Source organism: Mustela nivalis (genome assembly GCF_964662115.1).
Source record: "Mustela nivalis genome assembly, chromosome: 11".
Taxonomy (NCBI): Eukaryota; Metazoa; Chordata; class Mammalia; order Carnivora; family Mustelidae; genus Mustela; species Mustela nivalis.
Window position 1 is genome coordinate 80,763,677 of NC_139030.1, and position 13,908 is coordinate 80,777,584.

The 13,908-nt window shown below is 38.4% G+C and overlaps 1 protein-coding gene across 21 annotated transcripts in view; it reads left to right on the top strand.

The window, feature by feature from the left end:
• The window catches only part of DOCK10 (dedicator of cytokinesis 10), a 261,474-nt gene that overhangs the window by 176,480 nt on the left and 71,086 nt on the right, over positions 1–13,908 (top strand). For all 21 annotated transcript variants that reach the window (XM_082690399.1, XM_082690383.1, XM_082690395.1 and 18 more), the window contains exons 15-19: positions 4,013–4,135; positions 5,822–5,901; positions 8,067–8,254; positions 8,803–8,868; positions 10,605–10,697. In XM_082690399.1, coding sequence (XP_082546525.1) covers positions 4,013–4,135; positions 5,822–5,901; positions 8,067–8,254; positions 8,803–8,868; positions 10,605–10,697 — 550 coding nt within the window. The remainder of the gene's footprint in view (positions 1–4,012; positions 4,136–5,821; positions 5,902–8,066; positions 8,255–8,802; positions 8,869–10,604; positions 10,698–13,908) is intronic.

Genomic DNA, 13,908 nt, shown 5'->3' on the forward strand with positions numbered 1-13,908 from the left:
AGCAACATATAAACCAAAAGAACATTAAAAAGTTAATTAGTGCTCCAAAGTAAGACAGCCTTAAAAGTTTCCATTTGAGTATTGGTGACATTGTCCCCCAGTGGTGGTAACTTTAAAATCCAGAAGGAAGACAGAATTTGCTACTTTTGCCATTTTTTTAGTTCTCCCAGTACCCAGGGATGAGTATAATTAGAGTGAATCCACCAGTATTTGTTATCCTTTTGAGGTTTTTCCTTCACGCTGGGGACAGGTGGATGGGAAGGGAAAGGCAGAAACGTCAGCAGACAGACTTACACCGTCTCCAAGAATGAGTTTGCCCTCAGCATCTCTGTCATAAGGGAGAAAGAGACCAGGCCCAGGAGTTGGACAGATGTGGTCCAAATCAGGCCATCACTTAATGAGTGGTAACTTCAGGCAAGTTTCCTCTCCAGGCCTCAGGAACCCCTTCCACAGAATGAAGCTGACAACACCCACCTCATGGGCAGTGGGTGTTGTCTCAGATACAAAAGCATTTGACATAAAGTAGATCACACATAACTCTCTGTCTCTCTTGTGTGTCTCTCCCTGCAGAACAGCTAAGGTCATCATCTAATGCGTGGAACAGATAGCATTTGAATATACTGAATCCTCTGTGTTGCATTTCATTGTTTTTATTTCTCTACTTATTCATATTGATAAGTATTCTTGGTTCCCAAAAGAAAACCCATTGCAGCATGTAGAGGCAAGGTTTCCCCTGGCAAGAGTGAAATATAGCCAAATTACAAGGGTGAACATATGTTTTCTTAAAGGATCCAGAACTTTTGTAAGGTTTTAGAAGCAGGTGTTTGAGAGCCAGAGCTGGTTTTGACATCTCAATTCCACTTAGTTGCCAAGAAAAGTTAGGCAAGTAACCATAGTCTGTCCTTACCTCTGTTTTAATATCTAATTTACTGTTGTAGGAATTAATGAGCACAGATATGTACCCAATAAAAGACAGCCATGGTTAGAAGGCACTATTCTTATATGATTATTATTAACTCACCTCTAGAGACCATATTTTCTGCAACAAATCCCTCTTCCTGGTAAATTTGGGGCCGTGAAGAATAATGAGGGGAAAAGAAGGGAAAGAATGATCACTTACCATAGAGCAGTAAGGAGAAGAAGTAACAATTGTCCTGTGCAGTTGCCTAGTAAACTATGCTGGAAGAATGACAGGTGAAGTTTCTAGGGAGACTAACAATATTACTGGCTATTGGAGTAATTATGTGCAAAACAGGAAAGCCAACAATACCACAAGCTCATGTTACATTAATGCCTGATGAGTGGTTTGGTTGTAGGTTGGGAAACAGGAGACACCACCAATTTGTGGGTATAAACATACAGCTTGCATGTTCATAAACCTCTCCGCCATCTGAGAAAAATGGTTAGCAGCGCAGTCCTGAAGATTTCATGTTAAACCACTTGGAACAGCTAATCGCAACAATAAGTACAAGATTCAGCCAAACAAGATTTTAATCTACTCTTCACACTGTGGAAATTGCTTCAAATGAATGGTGACTGAATCAGAGGAGGGTTTGTGGTCCCTCGAGCCGTTTTGATATAAACTAGCCTGCTGACATATTTCAATCCTCTATCGGTACTGCTGGTTGTCTGGCCCAGTTTCTTCCTGCTAATATTCTAAATTGCAGTTTGCCTAACAATAGAGTTGTGAGTGTACCCTAAAACATTTTGGCCCTTAAAATTTAGCTGAGGACCACATTTTTACCCAGATCCAACCCACCCCTCCCACCACTGCATGCACAGATGCTCTTCACTGTCAACAGTTTCACTGTCAACAGTTTTTCTGAAATGAATTTGGTGTGTTTTCTTATTTTGGGCACCAGCTGTAATGCCATTTTATGGTTTTTAAAAAAAAGTTATTCTTGGAGGAGATAAAGAGAACATATTCAGATGGCTACAATGGGTATTTTACGCTCTTTGATTCGGGTTAAAGTTGACCTTTACCAATGTGTCTTATTGTAAAAGGGAACTCTTTCCATGCTTAATATGCCTATAATCATATGTGCCCAAATACATGCCAGGATTCTGATTTCTTTTAATTCCTCATACACAATATTCTGAGTAGACCCGTGCACAATCCTGGATTTTCTTTAAGACTGAACAAAACTAAAAGAACAATTTCCCTCTTATATCTATATATTTACAGAAGGCATACGCTGCCACAGCATCCCCAACATATGTCGTCCAACCGCTGAATCCTTCCAAGTGACAAAAACTCAGGTGCATTCCCCAGGGGCGCCTTCCATCATTTTATGGCTCAACTGATTAAATAATTCATTTTTTAAAAATATATTTAAACTGCCTGACAATTACTTTTATGTTTTATCTTACATTAACCACAAAAAAATACCCCTATTCTTTTGATGGGTCACAGCTATTCATGCTGCTTAGGAATGAGGCTCTCGGGGATACCTAAGCTGCTTTTCCTTCAGGCTAAACTGTGCATTTTCTTCAGTAATACCCCATGTGTCATGGTTTTGAGACCCTCACCTTAAACTGATCATTGTCCAACTGCAGCAGCTGGAATGAAGCACAACATCCCAGTCATTCTGAAGCCATCTGTGTAAATGAGTCAGTTCTCTGTTGTCTTGCCAGTTAGCATATTTATTGAGCAAGGCCAGTGTGTATGGCTCTGTGAGCAGTATTTTTCCACAGTGCTGTGCTCTTCCTTCTCTTTACAATGTGTCCAATGTCAGTGAGCTCTTTCCAGGACAGAGCTGTGGCTAAAAGCAAAAATGAGTTATACAACTCACATCAATTGATACATTTGTAGGGACTGGTTAATTACACACACACACACACACACACACACACACACACATACTACTCAAGCTCAGTTCAACCTCCTGCTATGTTGTAAATACATCAAGTTGGTTTCAACACACCATGCACACAAAAGCTTTAAATAATAATTAAACAAAAATACTCTTTGAGTTAAGTATTTTCATTCTGCTTCCCCAGTGTTATTTGAGAGGGGATCTTTTTCCCCTTCCCTGACTACTTAACAGAGAAAAATGAGTAGAAAGGTTGAAGCAGTCTAAAAATATCATTCGGGCCCATTTTCTGTATTATTTGACTCTAATGCTCTATGAGCAGATATCTATCTAAATGGCCACCTCAGCCTGTGTATTGAGATCTTTGATTAATTTAAAGAGTAACAAAATAGTCAAGTTCCTTAAGTTAAAAGAAATAAAATTTCAGCAGCTCTCTAGCATTAAATGAAAAATTAATTATACATAGATATCATTTTTTCAATAGGCATGGAGCATGATTAATTATAAGGAAGAAACCCTAACCTTAAGTATGCTATTATATTGCCTGACATTACTATACTATTTGGACAAAAATAATTTATGTGTTCTGACTAAATCTATCTAGTTCCAATGAAATGGACCAGGGAAGAAAATAAATTACATTCATTAATGTAATACAAAATTCTGACTCAAGTATTCTTCTCTTGATCTTTGTCTCTGTCCTAAAATTTAGGACATGGGCATATTTATCTCCAGGAAACTGTTTCAAGAGTCTGGTCGTCTAGTCACACACACACACACACACACACACACACACACACCTTATTCTTTTTCCACTATTTATAAATTCTGATGGCACCACCCAAACTGAGATGGCCTTGGCTTGCCCAGAAAATAATGAAAAAAGGACTAACCTGTTCTTATTCTTCCCCTAATATTCCAAGGTTTGATATGTTACTAATTCCTAAATAAATGTGGTTATAATATAAATGGGCTGCTGTCCCTGTAGATACTGAATTGAAAATAAAGAATTAAAGATATCAAAGATAGTATTTGAATGAAACTTTTGCCTAAGAAGTCTTCTTGTCTTTTTTAATTCATTATTTCCTGAAGTTTCTTCCATTACAAATGGGAAATTGAATCATTTGTCACCTTAAAAACACAACTTGGTAAACAACCTGAACAACATGCCAACCTGAACAACTATTATTTTCTTTCAGATCAGTATTTAAGGACAACCAGGGAAATGTGGACAGAGACTCAAGATTTTCACCATTGTATAGACAAGAAAGTAGCAAGATTTCAACAGAGGACCTGCTAAAACTAGTGTCAGATTACAGAAGGTAGGATTTTTGAATACTCTTGAAATTTACATGAATCAGCTACATTGCTACTATTGATTTATTAACTCTGCATAAACAGTATTTGATTACCTGATTCTCGAATGTCCAAACTCTTCTGGGAAGTAGATGCTTTACAGATGACCTCAACTTATGCCTGAATAACACAACAAAAGTCAAGTTGCTAGAATTATAGGTAAAGAGTGTAAAACCATGTCAGTTAACTATTATTGCCATGTAACAGATCACCCCAAAACTTAGTGGCTTTAAAGAGCATCACTTACTTTCTGAAATCCATAATTTGAACATGGTTAGGTAAGGAGAGCTTGTCTCTTCTGCACATGGCATCAGCTAGCAGAGGTCAAATGGAGACAGAGGATCCACATTCAAGATGGCTCACTGAATGACTGGCAAGTTGACATGCACTGTTCACTGGGAGCTCAGGTGGTGCTGTGGATTAGAGACCCTGGTTCTTCTCCATGGGAACCTCTCCATGAAATACTATGGCTTCCTCGTGGAAGGATAGTTGGCCTCTAAGAGTAAGTTTTCCGAAAGTGATCACTACCAGTTTCTTAAGACCAGGACCCTGAAACTGTCACAGTGACATTTCTGCCATAATATACAGTCAATCTATCACATAGCCTAAATTCAAAGAAAGGAAACATAGACATGTCTAAATAGGAGGGGTGTTAAGAATTTTAGAGCTATGTATTAAAATTCCACAGAGAAATTCATTGCTGTGAATTCCATAATTCATAGTATTTCTATCATTCAAATGCTTTTGGAAAAGACAATGAAAGTTAGTGCTAAAAGAAGAAAAACTTCATAAAACCCACAGCATTTCTTAAATGTATTACCATGCGTTCAACATCTGGTGATGATAAGATCTCTCAAGATAAGTGATTGACTTTAAACTGTTACTCCCCTGACACCCATAGGATGGAAAATTTAACAGTCAGCTCTCACATGCTAGGAAGGGCTGGGTTGGACCCACCACTATAATTATTCTACCTGTTAGGTCTCCAATAAGGGGTAACAGTTGAAACTGTTATCAGTTTCAAGAACTTTCATCTTACTACAAAAGAACGATAGGTCAGAAGTTTTGGTAGGCAGGGAGAGAACTGGAGTGAATGTGGGGACAGGGATAGGTGGTAAGAGGGTGTCTGCACACATTCATGAAGCAGAAGAATGGCAGAAGAACCAAGGTCAGGCAAAGGCTCCTTGTCCGTGGTTATTGGTGAAGAGGGAACAAGCAGACTGTCCACTTAGCAATTGTAGCCAAGACTACCCTTGTCCTCAAAACTTCTTAAAAGTCTTTAGAAAGGTCTTTAGAAAAGACTTCTTAAAAGTCTTTAGAAAAATCACTTTAACCAATTCAAATACTAGAACTTTTTGTTAAAAAATGATCTATTTACTATTGTACTTGTTTGGCCATTTATATAAATGTTATCTGAAATAAGGAGCAAATAAACCTAAAACATTCTTCAGAATATATGTAACTTGATCCCTCACTGATTTCTATTAATATAAAACCAGCTCAATGAAACCATTCACAAGGTTGTTTCAGGTTGTACTGTTTACTCTTATCAAACCTCAGAATTACAGATGACTCATTTTCTTGACGACTAAAATAATTCAATGTGTGTGTGTGTGTGTGTGTGTGTGTGTTTCTGTTCCTTACTTTCACAGGGCTGACAGAGTAAGCAAAACACAGACCATCCCTGGAAGCCTGGATATTGCTGTTGACAACATTCCTTTGGAACATCCAAGTATGATGATGATGTCACGATTTACTTGTAGAGTTCTGAATAGTTAGTGGTCTTTTTGGTTGGTTGATTGGTTGGTTGGTTCATTGGATAGTTAGTTAGTTATAATACTTTGTGAGTTTTTTCTCAAATTTTGGGATAAATGGAATTCATTATCCTACAGAAATTTGGGGCTTTTCTTTTTCCATTAAGACAGACTATCAGTATGATAAGACAGGAACCATATTCATTGTAAACTAATATATATATCTCGAGTGTACCAGGCACCCTGCAAGGTATTAAATAATGTCCTTTAGTCCTCAAAACCCTGAAGGGCTGTACATGAGGAATGTTGGGTTCAGATAGACTCATAAACCAGTAATCATAATGGGAGAATTTATATTCTATCCAGTTCCTCTGACTCAATATACAGGGCTGGTCCCCCCATACTGTGTGCCAAAGGGCTGCTCTGAACACCATGGGTAGCCACCCAAGTGGTCACGTTGTAATTATCACTAGAATATTTTTAGACTCTCTTATTACATGGGGAGCATGTATCTTTTTTAAGTCAGTGAAAATTTGAATTTTAAAAGGAGCTTTTATTAACTTATAAATAAGAATTTTAGAATTTATTTCATAAGTGACAAGATGGATCTATTTTGTTTTTTTACTTCTGATTCTGCCTTTTCTGTGACTTTCTCGGTGATGCAAAGAATGAATAAAGGCATCCTAAAATCAACTACAGACAGAGAGGGGATAATTACCATAGGATATTTGAATTACCATTAGCACTATTAAGTTTTTCATTTTTATAATTTTTTTACAAATAATTTTAATATGAAATAAAATAAGCATTTTAACCTAAGCCATGGCTCCAAATCTCTTTTATATTGATTGGTGTGGAAAAATAGAGAATAAACTAAGCCATTTCCTCTACCTGATTTGTGAGATGTGTCTGTCTTTTATTACCTACAGAAAGAAAAATAAAGAAAGAAAAAGCTAGAATATTCTCTTTGAAATTACTATAGGATGTTAGAGAAATTGGAACATATAATAAAAATATTATAATTTATTTCAGGCGGGAAAAAAATCCCTGTAATCTGATTCCCAAGCATATTTAGCTGACCGTTTTGCTTTTTTGAAACAGGAAAATTCCAGATGGGGTAAAAGAAAGTAGAAGGCCTTGCTGCCTTCCAGTGACCACAGCACAGCCCCAAGCTGTTCAGTGACAGAAGTTTTGATTTATAAACTTCAAATTGTCTTTTTTATTTTCCTTAGGCCGTTCCTACAAGGCTAGGTTTTTCAAGATTATCATACTTAGTGAAATAAGTCAATCGGAGAAAGACAACTATCATATGATCTCCCTGATATGAGGAAGTGGAGATGCAACATGGGGGGTTAAGAGGGTAGGAGAAGAATCAATGAAACAGATGGGATTGGGAGGGAGACAAACCATAAGTGACTCTTAATCTCACAAAACAAACAGAGGGTTGCTGGGGGGAGGGGGGTTGTGAGAAGGGAGGTGGGGTTATGGACATTGGGGAGGGTATGTGCTATGGTGAGTGCTGTGAAGTGTGTAAACCTGGCGATTCACAGACCTGTACCCCTGGGGATAAAAATATATTATATGTTTATAAAAAAATTAAAAAAAATTTTTTAAAAGATTGTAAGAACTGGAAAGAAAAATAGAATAAATTATACCAAATAATCCAGAGGGGTCTGCAGGCTTGTATTGTGAAATCATTCCATGGGGGAAAAGTTACTATCAATTCATTAGGTACTATCCATAATAGACTGATTGGACAAAGTTTTGTCAATAGCTGTATTATTTTTATAATGTTAGGTAAAGGTCAGTGGGTTAATCCTTATCTTATAATACCTGATTAGCCTGTTCAGAGAATCATCAGCTAAAATTTAATTTTCATTATGAAGCTTAATGTAAAAAGATTGTAATTATATATCCATCCAAAAGATTTACCCATTTTTGAGACATCAATTTTGATATTAAATGGCTTGATTATCTATCATCTCGACCTCCTACGAATTCTTCATGCTTGCATAATTTAACATAAATTCCTTTGCAAATATGGAGTTTCTATTTTGAGTGAATTCATTTTAAACTATGTTAAGTATTGTTCACCTTAAACAATCCCATTAAATGACAAACTCTTATTTTCTGATTTTTAAAGACTGTGTAACATCGTCCTTTATCCCTGTCAAGCCTTTTGATGTAACAGCTCAACTAGAACCCACAGTAGAGGTGGAAGAATTTATTTACGACTCAACAAAGTACTGCCGTCCTTACAGAGTCTACAAAAACCAAATTTACATTTACCCCAGGCACCTCAAGTACGATAGCCAGAAATGTTTCAACAAGGTATGATATGTTTCTGAGATCTGTGCTCTCTCTGCACCCTACTGAGATCATATTAAGACGGATTCTTGAAAGTTCAAATACAAATTATTATAGGTCAACACTGTGGAATAAAAATCCATTTGCAGATCGTGCTTAATAAGGGGCCGTGATGAGTTTCACCTTCAAAGTGTTTAAGGAGGCACAGTTTTATAACATATTAATAATCTTTTCTCAAGTCGGCCCCAAATTATTTTGTTCTAGACTTCTTTTTTTGTAGTTTCTTAAGATACTCTGAAAATAGCATATCTGCTTCCTTTTGATGTGAGTTTTTTCTTCCCTTTTAAATAATATCTCCAAGTCCTTCTGCTATTTCTGAGCACTATGGATACTGTCAGAAGAAAGTGTTGGGTATTCTACATTTTTCAGATTTAATTAGAAGCTACTTATTTTAGACACTTGGATGGGGGGGTGTGTGTGTATGTATGTGTGTGTATGTGTGTGTGTGTGTGTGTGTGTGGTGTTCTTTACAGGAAATTACAATTTCCATTTTCCCCTCTCTGTAATTTCAGGCTCGAAATATAACCGTGTGCATTGAATTCAAAAATTCTGACGAAGAAGGTGCCAAGCCCGTGAAGGTGAGCCAAGTCCATGACGGGATACAGCATCCAAGGGGGAAGGCAGCGCTTAGGTTCTCCTCACCACCAAGGAGCCTTTTATTTGAGTGTGACTGAAGGAGGAGCAAGTCAATACATTTGTGTTAGATTTCCTAAAATGAACCTGATGTAATAGCCATCATTACCTGGTTTTATTAGAAATGTCAGTCTCATAGCTCTGCTTGGCTTTTCATGACTTGGAAAAAAAAGCAAACCGCTCTAGTGTGAAATAAATGCAAAGATTTCCCTCTGCAAGACTGCCCTTTTCAAAGAGCCCGCCTCTCAATTCAGCATGTTTCATTTAAAATGTCCCGTCACAGCCGGCCCTCGAGCGGCCTGTGCTGAGGGGCTACAGCATACTGGCTAAGGGGCTGGGGCAGTGGGCTCATGGGATGCTCATGTCCACGGAAGGAGCACGTGGCCTAAGAAGCTAGAGAGATGGCTCTGGAAAGTGTGTTCCTGCTGTAAATCATGTGATTTAATGAAACCCGTAAGACTATAAGGTTTGTATGAACTGTGCTTTTTAACCTCCGAAAGAGCAACTAGATGTCATTTTTTTCAGAGTTCATCTCTGATATAGACTGTTTTTATTTTAGAGACTTCAAACAACATAGAGTAATCCATAAGAAAGAAAGGAAAATTATTTTTAGTGCACCTGTGGCCGGATCTTCCCAGTTTCAATGAATCAGAGGGATGGAATAGTAAAGCACAAAGCTGATTTCTAATTAACCCCTTATCTGAGATAATCTCTTAATGCACTCTGTAAGGTACCAGCCATGTTCTCTGTAGCAAGAAGGTTCATAGCATGATTCAGAAGAAGGAGCCTCAGTCGGAGTGATTGAATGAATCATGCAGGGGAGAAAGAGTTCTTTAAAATGGTCTTGAGCCACTGTCAGTCTCCACAGGTTCCAAGTTCTGCAGTAACATCAGTTAGCATTGGGAGAGAAAAACTAAAGCAAAATGGAATTTTCAAACAAACAAAGGCAATGACCAGAGGACAAGCACAGCAGGCCCGCTAGTGCAGTGTTTATGGGGAAAATTCTAGCAAAAGGGAATAATAGCTGCTGTATGGGTGTCCTATGTCAGTGCGTTCTAAAGGATCATACAAAGATACAGAAGACTCCAGAAGAGGCACCATGAGCCTTGGGCTAAGGCAGCTTTGAAGCTGCATGCCTAGGCTCTACCCTACAACATCCCCTGGCTTGGTTAGAGGCTGGCATAGAAGAGTAATGCAAAATGGTGGAACCTGGAACCACTCCTATCCTTCTAGTTCAGCATTCGTGGTTGGGAGCTGGCTTTTCAGGAGTTTGGGTCCAACCAAACCTCGTAGTCACCCAGGACTGACTGCCTTGAATTCTAAACCAGAGCTGGATACCACGGGCCCTTTCAAGAATTCATCTTGCAGGAATCAGAATTGAGCAATTTACCTCTTATCTCCTGGTCATCAAAAGTTAGCTAACAAACTGATTCAGGTTGGTGTAAGGGCTACATGATGAATTAAAGCCTTCAAACTTTCTTTGGCAGCCAACTTGTATAAGAAATACAAGGAGCAAGTGGAAGAGGTTCAAGGTTAATTAGATATCAGTGAAGCTTGGCAAGTTATCACAAAATTCATCTTTGTTCCGGGATTGCTAACTGAAGAGTGGTGACTTTTTTTTTTTTCTTTTTGTGCTTCGGGTTAATTTCAGACACTCATAATCATTCAACTTTTTAAACAGTGTATTTATGGAAAACCTGGAGGCCCTCTCTTCACCTCAGCTGCCCACACAGCAGTTCTGCACCATTCCCAGAATCCAGATTTCTCCGATGAGGTAAGGGCCACGCCTCCACTGCCCCTCTAGGAGCTCCTAAATAGATGAACGAGTGGGTCAGGTCATGCACAAAGATAAACACTGTCTCTGGACCACGTCTCAGGTTGAGGGCATGCCTTGGCAGGTGTTTATTGAAGTAAGACTTAGAAACTATATTAATTGACAGTTGCTCTGAGAGTTCTGTGGCAAATCCAGATGTTTCAGTGCTGGATCGCCCTTCAAAAATACTTATGTTTTTATGGTATCAGTCTTTTCAGTGAGAATTTTTTTTCTTTTATTTCATTAATCAATATAATAAAGATTGTGTTAGTTTTACCAATCAATAGCCACATTTCATGTCATAGTGGAAAGAACATAGAGTGTGAGGCAACACTATGCCTCATGATGTAGGTGACCTTGAGAGATGTTGGATCTCATCATCTCTGACTGTGGCATGAGACATGACCTGCCCTGGCCGACTCCTGAGACTCTCTTATTATGTGCCAGACACCATGCTGTATACTCCATATAGGCATCATCTCAACCCCCACAGGGTTCTCCAGAGAAGCAGAGCCAATAGGAGGATGTATATGTATAGATGGGTAGAATTATTATGAGACATTGGCTCACATCATTATGGAGACAAGAAGATCTCCCGTCTGTAAGCCTGAGACCCAGGAAAACAAGTAGTATTGTTTGAAGACCTGAGAGCCAGCAAGGCTATGGTGTAAATTCCAGTTCCAGTCTGAAGGCTGGAGAACAAGGGGCACCAAGGGTAGATGGAGAACATCAATGTTCTGGTTCAAGTAGTCAGGCAGAGAGAGAATTCAACCTCCTGCCTTTTTGTTCTATTCAGGCCCTCATCAGATTGGATGATGAGCACCCATGCTGGGAGGTGGGGGAGACCTCTGCTTTACTCAGTCCTCAAATTCAAATGCTCATCTCTTCCAGAAACATCCTCAAAGGCATACCCAGAAATAGTGTTCAACTGGTTATTTGGGCATTCTGCTAGCCCAGTCAAACTGACATAAAATTAACCTTCCTGTTTTCATGGATAAGGAGACTGCGACTCAGAGAAGTAACTTTGCTAAGGGCATACCACTAATAAGAGATCATCAGAATTCAGACTGGGCCACAGGACTCCGGGGCCTCAAGCTTCACCACCCTGCTCTAAGATGTGTGAAAAAAGTAGTTGGGCCAATGGAGATTACTCTGTGCATGTCAAGTTGTCAATATTGCAACTCAATATTATAAAGAGCTTCAGACAAATAGCATTAGTGATTAAATTTAATTTATGACTATAGAGCTAAAGTCTGAACCAATGCAACCTGCTGATATGGTGTCTGGGATTAAAAATATCACATCTTACCATGAGTTTCCTATTGCTCTGATAGTAAACCACCACAGTTTAGTGGCGTAGAAAAACCCATGTTCACTATCTTATACTTCTGGAGGTCGTAACTCTGAAAAGGGTCCCACAGGGTTGAAATCAAGGTGTCAGCAGGCCTGCATTCCTTCTGGAGGTTTTAGGGGAGGCTCCTTGCCTCATATTTTCTAGCTTCTAGAAGTTTCTGCAGGCCTTGACTGGTGACCCTCTTCCAGAAGTTTCCTAACCCTGATGTCTGCTTCTCTTCTTGCATCTCTAACTCTGACTTTCCTCCAGTAAGGACTTTGTTATTCCATTGGGACCCCATAATCTTTCCATTTTAAAATCCTTAATTTCATCACTTTCAAAAATCCCTTTTGCCCTGTTCACAGATTCTGGAGATTAGGGCAATGAGGACATCTTTAGGGAGCTATTATTCTGCCATCATACCTTATTCTACATCAATCATTTCAAAACTAATTAAAAGAACTTCAGTGAAACCACAGACTTCCCTTATCTCTCTCCTCCACATCCATTTAATGCTTTTAAACTTTTTTCCCTATAAATTCAGGACAGAAGATGAAAAAATATTAAGGTAAAGGGCCATCACTATATTATAGAATATTTACTGTATCAATTGACCCCTTGGAAAAGCCCCTCTGAAAGATATATTCACTGTAGACATAAGATTTTTTTTTTCAAAAAGAAAAAAAAAGAGAGAATATTCTCACTATTAACTCTGGCTTTTAATCTTTCTTGCTCACATGTGTTTCCCAGAATTCTTATAAAAACCATGGACTTTTCCATAGGAGAACATTCATGTAATGAAAGCCCAGTGAACTCTGCAGTGCATACTGAAAACTAAGGTTACATTAATTGCAAAAATTGATAGGAATTATTTCATGATGCTTTTACAATGTAAATATTTGCAGTATTTAAGTGAAGGATGCATTCATAGTTAACTGGAATTCTTGAGAATTTATTGCATTCCCGTATACTCTTTATGTTAGCTAAGAAAAAGGAAATTTCTACCTGGTACATGGCTGATTATTGTATATTCTTAAGTGTACATCAGCCTTTGTTACCAGGTTAGAACATTGGGATATAAAGAATGTGTAAACTTGTAAACCACTCTAATTGAGAAGCTCTCACATTTTACCATTCACCAGAATCACCTGGAAGGCTTGCTACAACACAGATTACTGTAACCCACCCCAGATTTTTGGATTCCAGATGTCTGGAACAGGGTCTGAAAACTGACATGATACTCATTGATCAAGTTTCCAGATGATGTTGCTGAGATTCCAGGAATAACATTTTAAATATCAGTGTAATAAATCCTTTCCTGAACGATGTGAAAATATGTGCTGGATAGATAGATGCAGAAGGAGTCTAATACAGAATCTGTCAGATAATCTTCTTGGTTTTCTACCACCTTATTGCTTGACCATTCTGGAAACTACCTAGCTGCTCACATGGAATTGAAAGCAGCTTACATCCATGGGATCCTGTTAGTCCTGCATGAAGGACTTACCGAAAAACACAGTTTCTCATCCTGGAAGATTCTATTACTGATTAGACTGCAAAACTCCTAGTGAGTCAAAGCACTGTGCCCTCTCTCAACACAATTCCTACCTTTGTGTCATCCTCACAACCTGACACATGACACACAATGCATCATACTTTCACAACATATGTTTCAGAGGTTTGGAAACTGAAAAGCACTATACAATATAGAGGGTGTCAAAACATTTCTTTTTAAGAACATGGAGTAGGCTCCTCATTACATCTATTTTTACCATGTATCAACTTTATGTTTTATATTTATTCGGAAGCATCCTTCATGTAGCTACAGCATGATGTCGT